The sequence below is a fragment of the Coptis chinensis genome, chromosome 9 (genome assembly GCF_015680905.1).
Source record: "Coptis chinensis isolate HL-2020 chromosome 9, ASM1568090v1, whole genome shotgun sequence".
In the NCBI taxonomy this organism is placed as follows: Eukaryota; Viridiplantae; Streptophyta; class Magnoliopsida; order Ranunculales; family Ranunculaceae; genus Coptis; species Coptis chinensis.
This window is the reverse complement of record NC_141464.1, coordinates 13,820,376-13,841,263: the sequence shown is the minus strand read 5'-3', so window position 1 is coordinate 13,841,263 and position 20,888 is coordinate 13,820,376. Positions and strand designations below refer to the sequence as shown.

Below are 20,888 nucleotides of genomic sequence, written 5' to 3'. Positions count from 1 at the left end.
GATGGTGGATAGTTTAATGATGCAAGAGCACGTTAGTGAGTTCCGTCGATGCCTAGCGGATTATTTGAATGTTAGCGTGAAGATGGATGATGAGGATCAAGCGGCATGTTTAACATTCTCTTTGCCAGAAAGCTATGAGCATCTAATGACTATATTTATGAACATAGAAGATGTTGATCTTGATGAAGTTCAGAGTGCACTTTTTTCTTATGAGTTGATGAATAAGACACGTATAGAAAATATCAATAATGCATGACAGGGGCTAGTGGAAAGAGGAAGGTCGCATGAAAAAGCTTCTACAAGCAATGAGAAGTCTAGGTCAAAGTCAAAGAAGCTTTTGACACATGTGAAGTGCTACAATTGCAATGAAAATGGACATTACGAAAATAATTGTCCTCACCCGAAGAAAGATAACAATTATAATGCTAAGAAGAAAGGTAAGGCTAAAGTTGATGCAAGTTTTGCTTCTAGGCTCTGAAGGGGACGATGTGAGTCTCTGTGTGTCCACATAATACTATATGGCCGAAAGGTGGATTCTTAATTCTGAATGTTCCTACAATATGTGCCCGAATATAAAGTGGTTTACTTCTTATGAGAGCATTGATGGTGGTTCCGTTTTGATGGGTAATGACGTTGCTTGTAAGATGGTAGGAATTGGAACTATACGGGTCAAGATGCATGATGGTGTAGTGAGGACTTTAACCGATGTGAGACATGTTCCTGAGCTAAAGAAAAACCTTATTTCTCTTGGTACCTTGGATTCCAAAGGCCACAAGTTTGTGGGGGAAGGTGGAGTCCTAAAGATTGTCAAAGGCTCTTTAGTTGTTATGAAGGGTCAAAGACATAAAACCTTGTATACTTTGATGGGTAGTACGGTGATAGGTGATGTAGCAGTGGTTGCATGTAGTGATGATTTTGAGTGCACTAAGATGTGGCATATGCGACTAGGGCATATGAGTGCAAAAGGTTTGTCTGAGTTGTGCAAGCGAGGGTTCTTGAAGGACTTGAAGAAGCCAAGTATGAGGTTCTGCGAGCATTACATCTATGAAAAGCAGTGCAGAGTCAAGTTCAGTTCAAGCAAGCACACGAAAGATGATGAAAATAGGCATCCTTGATTATGTGTATACGGATGTTTGGGGACCCTCTAGAGTGGCTTCAAAAGGAGGTAATCGTTATTATGTCTCAATCATTGATAATCATACTCGCTATGTGTGAGTGTATATGATGAAAATGAAAGATGAAGTGTTTGAGGCATTTAAGAAGTGGAAGGCAAGGGTTGAGAATCGCACAGATAGGAAGGTTAAGACACTAAGGTCTGACAATGGTACAGAGTATACCTATGGGCCTTTTCAAGAGTTTTATGCGCAATAGGAAATTGCCAGAGACTGGACAGTTTGGGGCACGCCTCAGCAGAATGGAATGGTAGAGAGGATGAATAGAACCTTGCTTGAAACTGCTAGATGTTTGTTGTCTAATGCCAGTCTAGGCAAAGAGTATTGGGCAGATGCAGTGTCCATGGCATGTTACCTGTATAATAGGTTACCAGTTCCAGTTATAGATTGCAAGACACCTTATGAGGTGTGGTGAGGTAACCCAGATGATTATAGTATTTTGCGAGTGTTTGGATCAACTGCTTACTACCATGTGAGGGAGAGCAAACTAGATCCTAGAGCTAAGAAAGCCATATTCTTAGGCTTCGCAAATGAGATAAAGGGATACAGATTGTGGTGTCTAGAAAACCATAAGTTCCTGGTCAGCAGAGATGTTACCTTTGATGAGACTTCCGTGTTATCTTTCAGTAAGCCGAAAAGAGCTGGGCAGAATGATGAGTCTATAGAAGTTCAAGTTCTCGAGCTTGAGTTTCGATCGATCTGCGGATGGTGGTTGATTCATGATGCGGTACTAGATCATGGAACCACTAAATAATAGGAAGAAGAGCATGAGCATCCATGAACTTGTAGTGGTGACCACTAAAGGCTAAAGAGACAAGTTAAAGAAGTGCACAAGTATGGGCATGAGAAGTCGGTGAAACACTATGGTCAGGTGGATTTAGTGGCATATGCAATAAATATCAAAGATGATGAGCCAAATAGCTTCAAGGAAGCTGTTAGAGATGTTCATTATAGAGATTGGTTGGTTGTTATGCAAGAAAAGATGGAATCTCTTGATAAAAATCACACATGAGATCTAGTTTTATTGCCAAAGGGCAAAAGGACTATCGACAGTAAATGGGTGTTTAGAAAGAAAGAGGTCCTTCCTGAGTCTGACAATATTGGGTACAAGGCAATAGTGGTAGCAAAGGGTTTCTCACAAAAAAAAGGAGTCGACTACAATGAGGTATTTTCCCTGGTTGTCAAACATACTTCCATTCGTGTGTTATTGAGTTTAGTTGCTCACTTCGACTTGGAGTTAGAGCAACTTGATGTGAAAACTGCTTTCTTGCATGGGAACTTGGAGGAAAAGATCTATATGGTTTAAAGCAATCGCCAAGGCAATAGTACAAGCGCTTTAACACATTCATGATGCAACGTGAGTACACCCGAAGTAAGTATGACTGTTGTGTTTACTTTTATAGGCTTCATTGTAATAACTTCATCTATCTCCTGCTTTATGTGGATGACATGCTTATTGCCTCCAAAAGCATGGTGGAGATAGACAAGTTGAAATCTCAATTTAGCTCTGAGTTTGAGATGAAAGACTTAGGTGGAGCTAAAAAGATATTGGGCATGGAGATTGACAGAGATAGGAAGAAGCGACAGATAGTTGTATCTCAGAATAAATACCTTCATAAAGTAATTTCTCGTTTTGGTATGGAAAATGCAAAGTTGGTTTCTACACCTTTAGCTGGGCATTATATTTTAGGCTTATGTTATGTTGTGCACACGCCTAGATATTTCACAGGCAGTTAGTGTTATAAGTAGGTATATGGCAAATCCTGGGAAACAACATTAGGAAGCAGTGAAATGGGTATTGAGATACTTGCAAGGTACCTTGAATGTGGGATTAGTTTATGGTAGAGGCATTTGTTATGTTAGTGAGTATGTAGATTCAAATTATGCAGGTGATCTAGATAGGCGACAATCGACTACTGGTTATGTGTTTTTGATGCATGGTACAACGGTTAGTTGGAGGTCTATGCTACAGGCTACAATTGCTCTATCTATTACTAAGGCAGAGTATATAGCAGTGGCAGAGGCAGTGAAAGAGGCACTATGGCTTCGAGGTCTTCTAGATGATATGGGTATTGAGCAGAATAGTGTTGCTTTGTATTGTGATAGTCAGAGTGCTATTCATTTGGCGAAGAACCAGGTTCATCATGCTCGGACCTAGCATATTGATGTCCGTTATCACTTTATACCGGATGTCATTGAGGATGGTGATGTAGCACTTGAGAAAGTGGACACCCATGACAATCCTGCTGATATGCTGACAAAGGTTGTCACCAGAGTTAAGTTCCAACATTGTTTGGACTTGCTTCAAATCCTACATGCTTGAAAGAGCCCTTTATGGGCATGGCTTTTCAGGGCGGTTGACTGCGAGTTTAGAATGGATGTGTTCGGCTCGGTTTTATGTGTTAAAACCTCACCGAGGTGGAGAATGTAGAGAAAAAAGACGTTTTTTCTCTTTTGTTGTTAAGCGCCACGCCGACTTTTGCTCGGCCAAACCGCCAGCCCCACCGATTTTTCAAAGACGAATTGACTTGTTTTGGAAGTTTTCAAAAACAATATAAATATAAGTTTTTTTTTCGTAAAACCTTAACCTAACCAAAACCAAGAAAGAGAGAGATTGTAAGAGAGCAATTCTTAGTGAGTTGAGTGTTCATTCTTTGTGAGTGAATTAAGAGATCTTGTAATCTGTTACTCTATGGACATCTAGTAAAGCTTGGAACTCACAGTGTGGACGTAGGCAAATTGCCGAACCACAATATATATTGTCTTGTGGTTTGTTCTTCTTTTACATTAATTGTTTTACTTTATATGCTTGTTTATTTGACATTGAGAAGTGTTGGGATATTACTTGGAGGGTGTTGAAGTCTTGTCTAGTGAGAAAGATCAATCCTTGTGTAGGATTAATCTATTTGTTGTGGATAACGTTGTTTCCGTATTGTCCTATTCATAACACTATCAAATATCAGCATTGTGTTTTTCTGTAGAGCACTGGTCGAAACTTTACACCATATGCTCATAGATTGTTCGTTCACTAGGGCAGTCTGGTTTGCATCCCAATGGCATTTCAGGCTTGATACTTTCAAGCGTTTAGCTGTTAAAGATTTTGTTGGTCTCTGGTTTAAACCACCCCCTGGGTGGCCAGTGGCGGTAGAGGAGTGGAAATTAACATGTCTTTACACATACTGTATCATTTGGAAAGAAAGATGTGCCCACATTTTCATAGGAAAAACTATTCCATTACCTTTTGATATAGCTAGGACTGCCACCCACCTCACTTCTCTACACCTCATTAAACATCATAAAACACCAACACAACCATCCACCCATTTACCTATAAACAAAACTTGGTTTGCACCACCATCATCCTATGTCAAAATTAATATGGATATAGTTTTTTATTCGGAGTTTAAGCCTGTTGGTATTGGTTATGTTATGCGAGATGACAATAGAATTTTCTTAGCAACAGGTACTAGCAGAACGTGTGGACAAAACGCGAGGAGGGAGAGAGCCAAGGGCTCAAGTGCGCCATTCAATGGGCGTATGTCTTAGGCTACAATATGATTATCATTGAAACTGATTGCAAAATAGTAGCTGACTTTTGGAATCACCAAGCTACTAACATCGGGAGGATAGCCGCTAATATAATTATAGATGCACACTACTTCATCTCCTCTTTTGATTTCCTAAGTGTAACCCATGTAGATAGAACGTGTAATAAGGTCGCATATTTGTTAGCGACCAGTGCTCATCATCTTAGAGACTGTTTTTGGGAGATGGAAGCATCCACTTGGTTACTAGGACATTTGCAGGAAGATCATATGAAAAATATATATATATATTGGTTTTACCAAAAAAAGAAAAAGGAAAAGGCAGATGTAAGCATTAGGTACAAGAAGTTGAGAATCGTAATGATATGTATTAAAATAAGGGCACGACTACCCACATGACCCAACACAAACAAATTTAACGAAGTCAATCCTTATTGGTTGAGGGTGCTGACGTGGTCAACAAAAAGTAAATTGAATAACTCACGAGAAAATCGTCAAAACCAAGAGAAAAAAAACAAGATTCTCATGTTTGAGAAAAAATTGGAGTTCCTCTCTCTCTGTAAAAATAATTTAGAAGAAAAAGAAAAAGCTAAACACAAGCTCCAACTAGATGACTCAGTACAAGGGAGATGAACCATTTCGATCAATTTTGGAATCTCAACTTTTTAGCACCCACAAACTTGTGCGAGTTTTGATTTTTTTTCTATCAAAATCCAACAACCCCATAACTCTTCCCTTTTAAGAAAGCTGAGATTTTCATGTCCCAAACCATCAAACATCCATAAATTTGTTTATTTTAATTTGGTTTGTAGACTTCATAATTTAAAGTTGGAATCTAATGACGGTAAACCAAGATGATCCTAATACTTTTGTAACTCTTCAGTTGATTAATTTTTCAGTCCTCTCATTAACAAAAAAAAATATATATATAAGAAGAGAAGGGACAAAAAAATTACTGATAAAAGAAAAATATATATATCTCGGTTGAGACTTGAGAGTTGAGAAGGAGGAAAGGAAGAACAAGGTGAGAGAGAAAAAGAAGAGTTTATCAATTTATTCTTTTGGTTTTGACTATTTTTTCATGAGTTATTCACTCTACTTTTTATTGACACATCATCACCCTCAACCAATGAGGATTGATTTTGTTAAATTTGTTTGTGCTGGGTCATGCGGGATAGTTGTGCCCTAATAATGATAGATGGGAAACTTTGGGAATTAAGTAGGCGAGAATGCGAGATACGTTGACACGTCTATACTGTACATCGGGCCAAGTGGGTAATACACCTGGGCCCTAAACACAAGAACTGGGCCCTAAGGAATATATATCATGGGCTGTGGCCCAATAGCTTTGCATTTACTTTTTTGAGGGGTCTCTCGCCGGCAGACAAAGATACAAAATTTGGTCTTCTTGGGAGCAAAATGGCGGGGAAGCAGATGGCAAGTGACAGTTTCACATCCAATCTTGCTGGAATGTCAAAGAATCAACTATATGATATCATGTCTCAGATGAAGGTAACTCTTCTAATTCTTTTTAACAAACAAACACGTTTACCTTTTTTTTTTTTAAATTTTTTTATTTAATCTCTGTTTTACAGACTCTGATTGAGCAAAACCAACAGCAAGCGAGGCAAATCCTTGTCGACAACCCTTCTTTAACGAGAGCCCTTTTCCAGGTTTGTCCCAAGTAATTGCTTTGAAGAAAACTGATTTACAGTAAACAAAATTGATCTTTACGGTTTTCTGGTCATTTTCTGGCTAAAAGTGTTATAGAGGTCAACAATGGAATAATGTTGCAACGGGAGGGCACTTACTTGAATATATTGTAAAGGGCCTGTGAAAAGCCATGGAGTGAGCTCAGGCTTATTAGTATAATAAATAAAATTGAAGGGTGGAACCGGAGTAGGACTCGTTCAGCGAAAAATAAAATCTGTAGTGACGTGGTTGTTTTGCTGTCAAACAAGTTAATGCTCTAGAATTCTAGAAGCAAATGGTCTCTAAATCTCAAAAGCATTTAGGGATTCCAGAATAAGATTTCTAGTTCAAGTATGTCTGATACCATAGTTCTTTGTCCCCATCAGCTTGCAGAGGTGGACGTGCTCAAGTTACAATTTTAGTAAATAGATTTTTTGTTTTTTTGTTTAATGCTACCAATCGATTTTAATTATCAAATGATGGAATTTTGTAATGATTTATGTTGCTTTAGGCGCAAATTATGCTTGGAATGGTGCAGCCTCCGCAAGTGGTACACATTACTCTTATCCATAAATTTGATCCTACTTTTATTTTTATTTTTAGTATTATTGTTTGCAACCGACGATTTGTCTGTTCTTTTTAGGTACCAAACATACAGCAGACACTATCACAGCCTCCTCAACAATCAGTGCAACAGTCAAGTGTCCAAATACAATCATTTCCAGTTCAAGTTGGACCACAGGACCATGGAAGTGCTCCTCAGATTCAAATTCCATCCAGAAGGCCATCAAACAATACCGTGTCATCTATCCCATCTGCTTCTTTTCCACCAGTTTCCCATCAAGCTCAGACCATGCCATCACATTCCCTACAGTCAATGCAGCCTGCCAAAGGGCATATGAATACACAAGGGACCTCCATGTCACTTCCACAATCCTCCCAAACTCATGGTGTGCCTCCACACCCACTTCAATCAGCTCTACAGCCACCACTATTTCATCAATCTCAAGCACCCGCTATCTCTAGTCAGGCACAGCAGTCATTACATACATCTGTTGCCCAGCATATTCCCCTTCAACCACCTTTGCCGTCACAGCCTAGGCCATCTTCAGTGCAACCTTTTCAGCACCAGCTTCATCCACAGATGGGACCTCATTCGGGTTTCCAATCCTCTGGTGCATCTCAGCCGCATCTTTCACAACCCTCATTCAGTGTAAGTTGATAGCTACAGATTGTTAGAATGTGTTGTATTTTTACTGTTAATTAATAAATTATCCCGCAAACTGTTCAGGCAGGTAACAGTCGGCCTGGTAGCTTTGGCTCTTCTTTTCCACAAGGACATCCACCTTTGCCAAATCAGCCACCGCCTCAGTCACTGTATCAGGTAGTCTTACCATTTCATTTTTGTATGTAGTTGATGCCATGTAACAGTGCTAGTGATTTCACTGATTTGGGAATGATCATTATAGTGGGCGTCTTTAAGATCGATCTTGTACTGCAATTGTCAGTGCATATTCTCTTGTTTCCTCTAATTTAAAACACCTTTTCTAGATAGCTGTCTGAATGGACTCTGTGACTTGTCTTCCAACAAAATTGAGCATGCTGAAATGAATTTTACTATTTTAGTGAGGACGATATCCTCACCATGGATGTTATATCCTATAAAGGCAATTTATTCCAAAAAAAAATAGGGTGTGAACTCAATTTATATGTTCACCTTTTAATGCTGGGTTGGAATGGACCTGGAAACGAAGAATGTGGGATCTGTTTAGGGCCTCGGCAAGGAATCTGGAATTGGCTGTGTGATTCTTGCTCTTGTAATTTATAGTTGTTAAGATTCAGAAGTGCAAAGATGTGCAAGTTATATTGTATACCCATTAGGCATCCGGAATAAAGAATTGAAATTCATTGAGAAAGCCTTCTGTAAATTCTGTGCTGCAACTAAATACAACTTGCACATCTTTGCATATTTCCATAACAAGATGGATACATTTCGCTCTGTGCCTCAGTCATTTGCATTCAATGCCACCAAAGAACTGAATTAATAAGATCATGTTTTATTCAAGTTAAAAACTTAAAATGTGCTAGTTTCGTACAGTCTGCGTCCTATTCAACTGCTGAAAACCCACAATTGACGATTTACATGGATTAATTGACTTTTTTGATAGAGGGGATTGTTTTGTTTAAAACTGCCCACTTCGAAAATATTGATGACAAGGATGAACTGATGAGGAGGGAATCAACTGTCCCTTTTGAACTTCTATTTTTTCATCTTCTTCAGTTGCAGTGTACAGTAGATTGCATTAAAACCAATGAGGTAGGGAGAGAAAATAGAGATTTGCATCAGCTACCAAGGTGTCTACGAGACAACAGTGTAGGTCACAGAGAAACGTTGCCAACATGATTGGGTTTTGAAGAGACTCATCGAAGGAGCCGCAGGCTTAAGTTGGCAGGATAAAGTGGTAGAAAAAGAGAGACAAGACCAGGTTCTCTAACACCAGTTGGATTGTTCTGTAAATACAAAATCTTTGTTGATTCTGGTGAATTAGAAGTCAAGGTGGACCTGACTGGGTTTTAAAATAGCCAATTCCTAGATGTGTGACTGTACTGTCCCGTTTATTAGCGGGCTTATCTATTTATTTGTTATGTTTAGTCCTACTTGTTATCTCCTTACTTTAACATTGCCACTGACAAGTTCACCAATGAGGACACTGAAAACAAGTTAGAACGATCAAATTCCAGAAATCCATGTGATTTAATTCTAAAATGAGTAGTGTTTGCATCTATATGGTATATACATATGGTAGCCCTTTGTTATATATTTTACTGCTCTCTAACATTTTCTCTAGTTTTTTTATCTCGTCATTGTTACTTGTTAGTACTCCATAGGCATGTGTTACCTAACTTTTCTTATGACGCTCTACTGTATAATGGTCTCCTTTCCTAATGGTCATCTTTTCAGGGTGGCTCCCATGTAGGGATGGACATAAATAACCAAGCTGGGAGTTCTATGCACGTGGACAGAGCTTCCTGGATGCCTGGTCCACCAGAGAATGCAACTGGTGGAACCCAGCTTCCTGGCCCATCACCATTACCTGGTCAGATGGGTCCTGGGAGTCAGCCTCCCCGCCCACCACAGGTAATTACTTTAAGGTTCAGCTTGGTATAAACAAAGGTTTCTTGAACTGTTCAAGTTTTGGTGGTTAAGATTTCAGTCTTGTGTGGTGATGTAGATGACGTCTGAGATGGAGAAAGCACTCCTTCAGCAGGTCATGAGCCTTACACAGGAACAGATTAATCTCCTACCACCAGAGCAAAGACAACAAGTGTTTCAACTACAGCAGATGATGCGCTAGTGGCAGAATATGTTCTATAGGGAGGATAACACTTCATTCAAGTTTCGTTATTGGAGTTTGTCTTTCGTATTGTTGTGCCCCCGTTTATGGAACTCTGAATAGTTGCTTGGATACCTAGAATTCTGATGCTGGTTTGTACTGATATTGGAGGTCTTCAAGTACGTTGCTCAAGGCTCAGCTTTGCGTTGAGTCAGAGGTCTTGGATTGTTTTATTTGGCCTTCTCTATAGAGTTGAAATAGGTCTTGCATTGAGCTGTTTCCGCATTTCTTGACGCAAAATATTGCAATATTTACTGAAATTTGATTTGCTAAGAGCCTAGAATAATAGTTTTGTTAATTTACTGAGACCAGACGAAGACTGGTGTTTGACTTGTTACTGTGGTCTCTTACCTATTGTTGTAATTGAAGGAATCAATTTCAAATTTCTACAGTTCTTGTCCACAAAATTTCTGATAGTGTTGGGAAACTTGGGATTGACGGTCTGGAGAAAGAGCAAACCCATGTCGAGCCTCCAGTCTCCACTAGCATCGTGACTGTTGTTCCATCTCTTTGGTCTTGATGATATCCTTGTTGAATTTTGCAGGTATGTAACAAAGCCACAATGCAAGCAGGCATTGAGTATTTCATCTGAAGCAACAGCTCTGACTTGTACACTACCAGTCTCAAAATCCATTTTATTTTATGTTCTTTTTTTGGGAATTGAATCTCCAAAACCAGATTAACAAATTCCCCAAGGCTAAAAGTCCTGTGGAGATGTGGAGCCCGGAATTAAGTTTGGTATTCCAAACTCAACTTGGTGGTTTAGGAAAACAAGTCCTCGGACTTAATTTTGGCTTCTACGATGTTGGCTATAAAACTATCTGACCATCTCATATTTCATCAATTCACTAGGCAGAAAATAAAATTCACAGATTTGAATAGAAATGTGTTTTTTTTATAGTAAAAAAAAAAAAAAAAAAATGTTGAAGTTACTCTTGGAATGCTTAATTCCATCTCTTTTATGCAATCAATTAAGAAATACAAAGGCTCAACCACTGGCGCATAATTACCGTCAGTTAATTGCAAATTGAATCATCAGACGGTTTTTACATGGATCAGAACTTCAGTCATCTACTTTTTGATTACATAGAGGCAAGGAGCATTGTCCGAGTATAATATTTCAGGCGTGAAAAGGGTTTGAGCAGAAGGATGTTTAAAGATTGAAGTAGTTTTTTTTTTTTTTTTTTTGAAATGGTTATGGGGTTGAGGCAGACCCCTACCTGTTGATTAAACTTCAAAGAGTTACATACCTCCCCAAAAATATGATGAAGGTATATACCTCCCAAGAATATGATAAAGTTATATACCTTATCATTAGAGGGAGAATCCTTACTACAATAATAATAGGCTCGAAGTCTTACAATCATGAGAAACTCATGAAAATAACCCATTCGGATACATACACAAAGACTTAACAACATAAAAACATCTAATGTTTGCAGCCAAACAAAAATTTATCCCTTAAGACCGGGTGATCATTCCTTAGGTGTTTATGTGCTCGAAGTCATAGAAAAAGGTTTCACATTCACCACAAGGGTATGTTAGACCAAGAGTATCATCCGAAATTTCCTTGATATATCCATCAAGGTTTTTACCTTTATATCTTACCTTGGAAGCTTGCTTAATCATAGCTAAGGTACGACTAATTTCACCAGCTAAGCGCCCCCTGACCACACAAGGAGAGGGTTTCTTGCTAGTTCTCTTTGATTTTACCGTAGTCCATTCCCCATCAGCTCGAGTTTCCCTCTGTACTCTTGACCTAGTACCATGTCGAATAGTTGACATACTTAATGGAAGAGAAAAAAATCTCTGTGGTACTGCTGTACGGAACAGTGTGGTAGCTATTACAAATTTACAATGCATGGAAACACTTCTGCTAGTGTCACTTTCATGCATACTTACAGGCTACAAGGAAAGATATATATAGAGCTGCAGATTATCCAAGTGTTGTAACTCTATACATATATAACTCAAATTTGTTTTTCCAGCCTCCTCTTGATTATAGGTAAAACAATAATGTAGAAGAGGATAGGTTTGGTTCTATGCATTTGAGATTTTAATGAATACAGGTTGCAGGTTGAGGTCTATCTAACCTCTAATCTTCTCCAAAAAAGAAAAAAGAAATAAAAAAAAAAAAATATCCAAGTGCATTTGAATAGATTTGGTGTTAGGCTTGAGGCCTTAGAACTTGTGTTTTTGTCGAACCTCCTTCTAATGACTATACTCTTAGGGAAGATATATATGTATGAGGATGATGCCTCATGAACTCCATATATAACAAGTTGATTATCAATAAAACAGGTAGGGTCAGCCTTAACCCCAGCTTAACTTTTAAAAAAAAAAAAAAAGTATAATATATAAGGAAAAACTTAATGGTTTGTATTGGACTTAAATTTTCCACTGAATTTGTAGAAAATTATGCTTTAATCATATAAGGATCCTGTAAGTTGTGGAAGTGTATATGCTGTTCTTAAGCAGTTAAGCCAGAATGTCTCGACTGTCGAGAGACTCCAGAGCAGGAACAGAACCTGTTATTAACTGGTTCATTAGATTATTTTTAAGTACAAACCTGTGATATGTACTTAGAAGTTTGAAAGGATCATATCATTGAGGCTGTGTTGTGCACTAGTGCTTCATAAATTTACCACAGGCATAAAGAGACATGTACGTGATCTGTTTGTGTTGATTGTACTTCGTGGAGGTACCATTCTTTTGTCATGCTTCCTTCAACGCGTCCAATTACCTATATCCATTTGGCCTTTTGTCCATTATAGTGCAAGGAGCTTGGTTGTTTATCTTCTTCTCATTTTTAATAAATTTGATGAAAATTGGAAATCCACCACGTTTTAATAAACTCGAGTTTAGGACCATCCATTAATTTAGAGATGTGGGGTATGACTAAGGCTTCTCTATATTAGTTATTGCTTTCAGATATAGCTGATGAAAAATATGAGCAGAAACCACAAACAAGATTAACACAAATAGGTTGAGTTCTAAATTAGAATGAAACTGATAACGGTAGTATTGCCTAAGATATACATAGATAATCTCGTACTAATAGTAGTCTGCTGATCTTGATAGTGCATGGCTTACCAGGACAGATATTGATATCCACGTGGACCTGGTGTACTTGTCGGATTGTTAGTTTGTTACTGGACTTGTAATTCGACTAGCAGAAACCAGGTATAACTGGTGTATCACACAGAAGCTAACTTGAAGCTTTGAAGGTACCTCTAACACCTAAAGATCTCTTTGAGCAATGACCTGAGAGAAGAGTAGATGCCAGGTCATCGACTCCCCCAACAGCCCAACAGATGTAATGAAGGGTTACAAGTCAGAGCTCCAACCGAGCATTCAAGCCACGTTTCTAGTTATGTAATTTAAATTTTGAGAACCCATGATGTCCTTGCATTGAGTAGGTTATGCTAGGAAATGTCCATGGGATTATGACCAAGGTGTTTATGTATGTTGGTAAAATTTTCTTTTTAGCAGCAATAAAACATGGGACTGTTCACAGAATTTGGCATAGTATGTAAACATGGGACTGTTCACATACATATGGCCAGCTATGATGATCGACAAAATGAGAAGATAAAGCATTAACGGCAACATGGACAACGTTATTATACACTAAAAACTGAAGTGTCGAATACAAGGTATATTGATATGCAATATGCTGATATCTGTAACACTTTGGGTATTGCTGAAGGCGTGTTGCCTGAAAAGTACCTAGGTGTTCCTTTTTCAAGGCAGAGTTTACAAACAAGCTATTGCCCCGTTGATTGATAAAGTCAGATGAAGAATTGCAAGTTGGGACGGAAAACTACTTTCTTTCCAAGGGAGGGTTGTTCTGGCTAATCATGTTCTTAACAGTATTCCGGTCCACAATATGGCCATTTATAGGTGGCCAAACTCAGCTATCAGGGAATGCGAGCAGCTCATTCAGAATTTTATTTGGTCTGGGCAAACAAATTCAAGGAAGTTGGTCACAGTATCCAGGGAAAAAACATGTAAGTCTGGAGAGGAAGGCGGACTTGGTATAAGGAAACTGAAGGATATTAATCTTTCAATGGTTATGAAGCTTGCTTGGAGCTTAGTTACTAAGAATTCAGATTGGGCATTCTTCATGAAGCTAAGGGCAAATACAAGGCTAGACGGTGGTCTGAATACAAGACTGCTTCTTCGGTTTGGTCGGGACTGAAATGGGGTCTGAAGGAGATTAATCAATATCAGAGTTGGGTGGTTGGAAATGGACATACTATTAGCCTTTGGTGTGATAGTTGGTGCTCAAACAAATATTTTGGGGCTTCCCGCAGCCGGCCTATAGCACTTTGCTGCAGTCCAAGTTGAGCAGTTGCATAGATGGGAATCATTGGAGCTTCACTCCACTCATTTTGCAGGTCTTCGCTATAGCCGGTGTCAACCTTGCAATTCTCCCCCAACCTAATGTACTCGAAGAGGATTTAAGAATATGGAAGCCTAGTATTGATGGGAAATTCACTGTCTCTTCAGCACATGAGACAATCAGGAAAAAAACTACCTACAAAGCTATGGCTAAAGTTCATTTGGTCAGCTCCTCTGCATCCTTGAACCATTGGAATTGGCTGGAAAATTGCTCACGGTGCTATGCGCATACTGATGATAGGCTAAGCAAGATGGGCTTCTTTGTTGTTTCGAGGTGTTGTGTGTGTCAACAGGATGTTGAAACACAGTCTCATATTCTTTTCGCCTGTCCATTTGCTCTTCAATGTTGGGAATTTGCATGCTTCAAGTTTCAGGTGCACAGATCGGTGAATTCTTTTTCTGACATGATGCTTACTTGTAAAACTAGAAGCAGACTTGTTAAAGATATGTGGAGTGCTGCTGCCATCACATTGTTAGTGAAACTTTGGAAGAATAGGAATAAGATTAACTATGATGGGAGTAAATCCAATTTCGGCTTCATTTGCTTAGCTCGCAGCTCTTAAGTGCAGTTAAGAGAGCTCATAAGCTTTCCAGTCGGTTCACGACCTCGCTGTTCTCAATGCATGCTTTTAGTGTTCAAGGCAAACTCAGAAGAGCGCCAAAGATACTAGAATGCTACTGGAGCAGACCACCACCAGGAGTCACAAAAGCTAATACGGATGGTTCTTCAAGGGGAAACCCGGGATCAGCAGGATGGGGGTTCTTTACAGGAACAGTGATGGGGAAACACTTGGCGTATATATTGGAGGTTTGGGAATAGAAACGTGCTATGTGGCTGAATGTCAAGCTATTGTTCACTGCATCGACAAGGCATTACAGATGGGATGGACAAGATTATGGATTGAGTCGGACTCTATAGCTGCTGTGAAGGCTTTCCAAGTGGATCATGTTCATTGGAAGGTGAGAGCATTGTGGAACAAAGTTAAAAATCAAATGCAGTGGCTCATCACGACTTCAAATTGGATTATTGGAGGGAGCAAGGTAAACTTCGGTGCTGACGCTTGTGCAAGGCGGGGAGTTCTTCGGGGCAAAGGAGTTAAGGAATGGTGGCCCTCAACGCCACAATTCTTAAAAAGAACGGAACATCACGAGCTAACTTACTACAGATTTATTACATGATGTGATCATCTGGTGTTTGCTCTACGCATACCTAGCATCTATCTGTAACTTTCATTTTCCTTTGTAACTCTATTCTTTTGGCAATACAATTACCGTTAAAAAAAAAAAAATTTGCTGATATGCAAAACCATTCCTAAGTTTCTGAGTTGTGAAAGTGATGTATGCCGAAACTTCCTCTAATGACTATACTCTTATAGAAGGCATGTTTTAATGATACAGTTAGGGGTCTGCCTTAACCCCAAATTCTATTAAAAAAAAAAGTTTCTGAGTTCTGTGTTATAGATTATAGTTTGTACTCATAATGATCAATGACGTTTAAATTAGTGGATATACGGAAAGGGTATGCATCTCTTGTCATGTACGTACAGTTTTTATTGAGTCCATTCTTCCCTGGTTTATAATTAGGTGCTCTTCATCAGCTTCAGCAACCACCGTGCTTGGTCATATAGCATTATGGCTTCTTTTTTCTCGTCTACAAAATGTCGTGTATGTACTTGATATAAACTGAGCAAATCCACCAAATGATTATTTAAGAATGTTTGATAGTTCAGTTTTCTTATCATGGTCATTAGTTTATTGTGTCAGTATTATACATTGTAACAACGGATAACAAATTTGGTTGGAGATAAAATTGAGTGACGCCACTCAGTAGTATGGGTGCAAACGGATAGGTTCGGATCCGAATCCAAAAATTTATAACGAATCCGAGAGATATTAATTTTTTTTTTTCGAATCCGATTTCAAATCCGAATAAGATATCGGATAATATCTGATCTGAAAATTAATATTAATTAAAATTTTATTTGTTTTGAATAATTCATTTTACCACTATAAAAACTATTATAAATAAATATATATATTTGTCATTTATTATTATTATTTTGTTATTATAGTTTTATATTATTAGTTTATGATTTTATATAATATTTTATACAATAATAAATAAATAAATAAATTATATATAATAACTATTAATTTTTTAAATCGGATCGGATATTTTCGGATGCGGATATAGCAGTATCCGAATCCGTTTTCGAAACCAGTTCGAACATAAAAAATTATCGGAATCGAATCCGATATCCGAATTTTTCAGATAATATCCAATTTTTCGAATACGAATTTGAATGGGATTCAAATATTTGAATATCCACTTGCACCCTACTCAGTAGTCAATTCTATACGCAAGATCAAATGCATCACATTGAATAATTTGCAAGGGAGAATTGAATGACTGCTTGTAAGATGCAATTTGCGTGGCTTCGGCCAAATTAAATTCCCTCTAAAATTTGCCAGGCGCGTTTTACAATTGAGGTGCACAAATGCACAATACATGCGCTCGATCATCCCATCGATGCAATGTGATGTCATGCCTCCTCTTATATTCATAATTTCTTATACAAAGTAACCCTTAAGATTACAATATTTCCTCCCGTGGAAGACTGATTGGATTAGAAATTAGGAAGCTTCATACTTTTTTGAAATGTTGTTTATATATTAGGTTAACGTACTCTTGGATCTACAAATACACAATAATAGCTATCAATCTTTAGTAAAATTTTCCTATGTTCTTCTTGATGAACACAACCAAAAAAGAGGGAAGTTAAAAGCTAGACAAAAATTTCATCCTAGCTAGCACTTGACTCTTCAATCTTCATACAAACATGATAACCAGCTCAACGTGCTAGATATAATAATTGTTAGGTGTGAGTTATTTTCTCCATGCTAACAACACAATGAGTTGGTGAAGAGCGTGATTGCAACACTTCCATCCAAGAGAAGGACAAAGTACTACAAGGCCTTATACTTGTAGACCCTTGTGAATCAACCCCTAGCTAGCATACCCTTTTTAACATGTTAAGCCAAGCAGTGTGTTTGTATGACATATCTTGTCTTGATTGCCTTCAAGGTATAAGTATTTTGGATAGTTGAGGAAAAGATTTATATGCATGAGAGAGGAATAGTAAGAGGACATAAACTTTTCATGCTCATCTCTTCTGTTTAAAGTTTATAGGGTAATAGGTCTAGCCCCCCCTCTCCAGGCCACCTCCATAGTAGATTAGTAGAGAAAAAACAAAAGCCAATATATATCTTTCTCTGTCTCTCTCTTCTCTTCGATCTATATGCCTTAAAGCCCTCTAGTCCCCTTAATGTCACGAGACTCAATGTTTATGGTCCTTTCAATTCAGTTGCAAAATGAATAGAGAGAGAGAAAGAGAGATGAGTCAAGAGGGGAGTTTGGCAGTGTAACTGATAGAGAACTATCAAGCTCTTATCCCCACTTCACTTAAACTAGCTAGTCTCAAATATTGCAGTTTTTAAACTGAAGTCTTCATAATTTCCACAAGCTTTCATTATCATTTTTCTATCTGAAAGTTTTCTACCCTCATATTTTCTGTCTTTCTCTGTCTCTCTTTACCATGTAAGCAACCATCTTCCAAACCCTTTCACTCCTCTTTTTCTTCTAAAACAACAACTCACTACACTTATCACTTGTTTTTCTACTCTAACTCGTGATTTTTTTACTTATGTTGGCAGGGGATCTGGAAGGAACCCGTTAGACCTTAACAACTTTCCTGAGGATTATGGAAGAGATGGGAAACAGATCTTAGAAGAGGGCTCCAACATTCATACAGAAGCTTCAGATACTACTAGTAAGAACATGGGTAAAAAACTAAGTTTTACTATTAACAAAGAGAAGAAAAGGAGAACCACTGCACCCAAGACAATATTTCAGTGCGTATTTCAGTACTGTTAGTATATTTTTGCTTTTGTCAAAACATTTTGATCTTCACTAACAAAGGAAATTAAAGATGCAATTATCTGCTATAAATAACAAACACCTATTTGGGAAATAAAACTTTTCTTCAAACATTTTGTTACAAAATCGCCCAACAAAAAACATTTGTTACCTTTACATTTCTCATCAACATTTTCTTCAATAAAAATTGTACCATTATATTTTGAAATTAAAAAAACAAAACCACATTCTGATGATTATTTTTTTTAATATACAAAAATGACACTTGGGAGTAAAGAAGTGATTACTGTTCATGTTTGTAGTAATTAGCGGACACATATTTAAGTTTTGTCAACTAGGGTTTTACTTTTTGTTTCATGAATGGTCTCATCAAAATTGCTTTATTTGGGGTTGTTGCAGGGTGTAGGAAAAAAAAAGGTGGAGGAAAAGATGAGTGTGGGAAGGTCTATGAATGTAGGTTTTGTTCCCTCAAGTTCTGCAAATCTCAAGCACTTGGTGGTCACATGAATCGCCATCGCCAAGGCAAGCAGTACTCATCATTAAATTACTGTCCATTAATGAATTTTTTTTCAAAACCATCACTGAAGCTAAGGAATTATAGTGGTCCAATGAAGCAAAAGCGTCCAACAAAACACTTACGTACGTCAAATAAACCACATAAATGAGGTCGCATTTTTTGAGTGTGTGATCGATCTTTTAAGCCATGGAGATCATCATACCAAAAAAATAGCTCGTTTTGGAATTTCTAACATACATCTTTTTTTTCTTTGTTTTACACTTACAGCAACTATTTTCAAAGACCGATTTTGTTTAAATGCGTGTTTTTTCACTTGAATCGTATGAAAGCAAAGTGAGTGAGATGAAATGGGAATTTTCTCACAGTATATTAAAAATACTACGCTTCACTTGTGTACGTACTAGTGTACTACATAACAAAACGATATGAAGTGAAATCAAAATATTAATGGGCATATCTGGAATACTGGGAAGAAGCAAATTTGTTTGCTGTGTAATGTGTGAGAAAGACTTGAAGTTAGTCATGTCGACATGTTTGTCTACCTTTTTAAGTCAAAAGGAAAAGCAGGTATTTGTTGTTTGCAAAAAAATTGGGTTGAGTCTTTGATTGATCTGATTTGATTTGATCATTTATGTTTTGGGATTGGTCAGAAAGGGAAACAGAAACACTGAACCGAGCTCGTCAGCTGGTCTTCAGTAACGATAATCTTGCTACCCAAGGGGGTCCTCATTTAGGGTATATTCCTTCAACCTTCTTCTTGTTCTTATGATGTATGGTGGGTCCTTATCAAGGGAACATGCTTTAATCTTGTGTATAACTTGTTCTTCCACTTTCTGTTAAATGTTGATAATTTGGTTCTTGTTTTGTATTACCAACTGAATAGCATTGTTTTATGTTACTAACTGAATAGCATTGGTGGAATGCCGCCGGGGAATTTTCACCAAAGTGCCAACATTAATGGAGAGCCAATTCTGCCATATCGATCAGCTTATCCCGCAAGAATATTTCCAAGTTCTTCACCCAATATGCTATCCCCAATACAGCCGCCAACCCCACCGCCACCGCCTCCTCAAGCTTATCTTTACACGCCGACCTCTCGCCTTATGTCTTTCCCTCCTTCACATCATTATCCTCCTCAGTACCCTATGAATGAGTACTTCGTCGGTCATGTACTACCAGGCAATAATAACCATAGCCAACCCAATTTAAATCATTCGAGGGGGACTGAATCATCGAGTTACACTTGCATTGGGGCACCTCTAGGCCGCGAGTACCAATCTGAGGATGGAGCTGTTCGAGGGACGGACTTGTCAGCATCTGGCGCAGGAGTAGACAGTAGCTATGCAGGAAGAACACCACCAATGTTTTGATCCTTCTTCTATCAGTAGGTTTCATGAAGGGTTATGAGATGGAAAGTTGGCTGTGGAGTTTTGAACCTGGTATTAAAAAGCTATTCTCAATTAGAAACCGGCCAAACAACTGCCAAGTGAGTCATGCAAGAAAGAGATAGAAACTTTTGTTTGGTACTTGGTACAGCTTTTGAGCTCGTGTAAAGACTCAGCTAGTTTGATTGGCTTTTGAGCTTTGGGTATGAAGGTTCTTCTTCTGCACTACAAGTGAAAGGAAAAGTTAGAGATGAACAAGAGATTAGATTTGAACTGAAAGTCTCTAACTCTTTTTCCGCTACGACTTTTCGCTACTGGAGTGCATGGGAAACAAATTTGATATTTATTGGTTTCTCACTTTCTTCTCTTCTATCGTATTGCTTGTATTTATTTGTGTTTCCGTATATTTGGATTTTTGTGAGGATGATTTTACCCGGCCTCTTTCTCCACACATTTGCTCATTGTCTCCTTGACTCTAACAAGTAATAACTGGCCCCCAAACGCACTCAAAAGTCAAAACCAATAAAAATTCAAAATCTTAGACATTTAGCTTGAAATCTTTGATGACTGATCCCCTAAAATCTATTACTTTTCTTTTGAAAATTCAGGACATTTCAGAAAATTTAGGCACAGTACATTATATCCCCGAATCCGCAGTGGTTAATGTAATGTACGCTTAAATTTTATTAATAATATAGGGTCTAAATTTGCAAGGTTCATATTTCCGAAATAATTCAACGGGCGACATCAATGAAACTATTGGTTTCATTCATGAGAATCAACAGAATATTGAAATTTATTTCCTAAATATGCAGTGTAAGAATGTAATGTACGTTTTACT

At 38.0% G+C, this 20,888-nt stretch overlaps 3 protein-coding genes across 3 annotated transcripts; all 3 read left to right on the top strand.

Annotated features, from left to right (window-relative positions):
• Positions 1–6,069: 6,069 nt before the first annotated feature.
• Positions 6,070–10,211, top strand: ESP1 (hydroxyproline-rich glycoprotein family protein). Its single transcript, XM_086583855.1, has 7 exons — positions 6,070–6,229; positions 6,313–6,390; positions 6,921–6,959; positions 7,053–7,622; positions 7,701–7,793; positions 9,372–9,548; positions 9,643–10,211. Exons 1-7 carry the CDS (start codon positions 6,137–6,139, stop codon positions 9,763–9,765), a joined length of 1,173 nt encoding a protein of 390 aa, XP_086439981.1. The 5' UTR covers positions 6,070–6,136; the 3' UTR covers positions 9,766–10,211.
• A 3,482-nt stretch (positions 10,212–13,693) lies between these two features.
• LOC147474852 (uncharacterized) lies at positions 13,694–14,771 on the top strand. Its single transcript, XM_086585208.1, has 2 exons — positions 13,694–13,942; positions 14,205–14,771. Exons 1-2 carry the CDS (start codon positions 13,694–13,696, stop codon positions 14,769–14,771), a joined length of 816 nt encoding a protein of 271 aa, XP_086441334.1.
• A 190-nt stretch (positions 14,772–14,961) lies between these two features.
• LOC147474851 (uncharacterized) lies at positions 14,962–20,474 on the top strand. Its single transcript, XM_086585207.1, has 5 exons — positions 14,962–15,314; positions 17,812–18,038; positions 18,545–18,667; positions 19,313–19,397; positions 19,573–20,474. Exons 1-5 carry the CDS (start codon positions 14,962–14,964, stop codon positions 20,030–20,032), a joined length of 1,248 nt encoding a protein of 415 aa, XP_086441333.1. The 3' UTR covers positions 20,033–20,474.
• The last annotated feature ends 414 nt before the right edge of the window (positions 20,475–20,888 follow it).

Excerpts from the sequence above, each read along its gene's own strand:
- ESP1 (XM_086583855.1), top strand. The coding sequence starts at position 6,137 with ATGGCGGGGAAGCAGATGGCAAGTGACAGTTTCACATCCAATCTTGCT. Across the intron at positions 6,230-6,312 it reads ATATCATGTCTCAGATGAAG|ACTCTGATTGAGCAAAACCA; the intron begins GTAACTCTTCTA and ends TCTGTTTTACAG. Across the intron at positions 7,623-7,700 it reads TTTCACAACCCTCATTCAGT|GCAGGTAACAGTCGGCCTGG; the intron begins GTAAGTTGATAG and ends CAAACTGTTCAG.
- LOC147474852 (XM_086585208.1), top strand. The coding sequence starts at position 13,694 with ATGGCCATTTATAGGTGGCCAAACTCAGCTATCAGGGAATGCGAGCAG. Across the intron at positions 13,943-14,204 it reads CATTCTTCATGAAGCTAAGG|GTCTTCGCTATAGCCGGTGT; the intron begins GCAAATACAAGG and ends CTCATTTTGCAG.
- LOC147474851 (XM_086585207.1), top strand. The coding sequence starts at position 14,962 with ATGGGGGTTCTTTACAGGAACAGTGATGGGGAAACACTTGGCGTATAT. Across the intron at positions 15,315-17,811 it reads GGCAAAGGAGTTAAGGAATG|CAACCATCTTCCAAACCCTT; the intron begins GTGGCCCTCAAC and ends TTACCATGTAAG. Across the intron at positions 19,398-19,572 it reads CAAGGGGGTCCTCATTTAGG|CATTGGTGGAATGCCGCCGG; the intron begins GTATATTCCTTC and ends CTAACTGAATAG.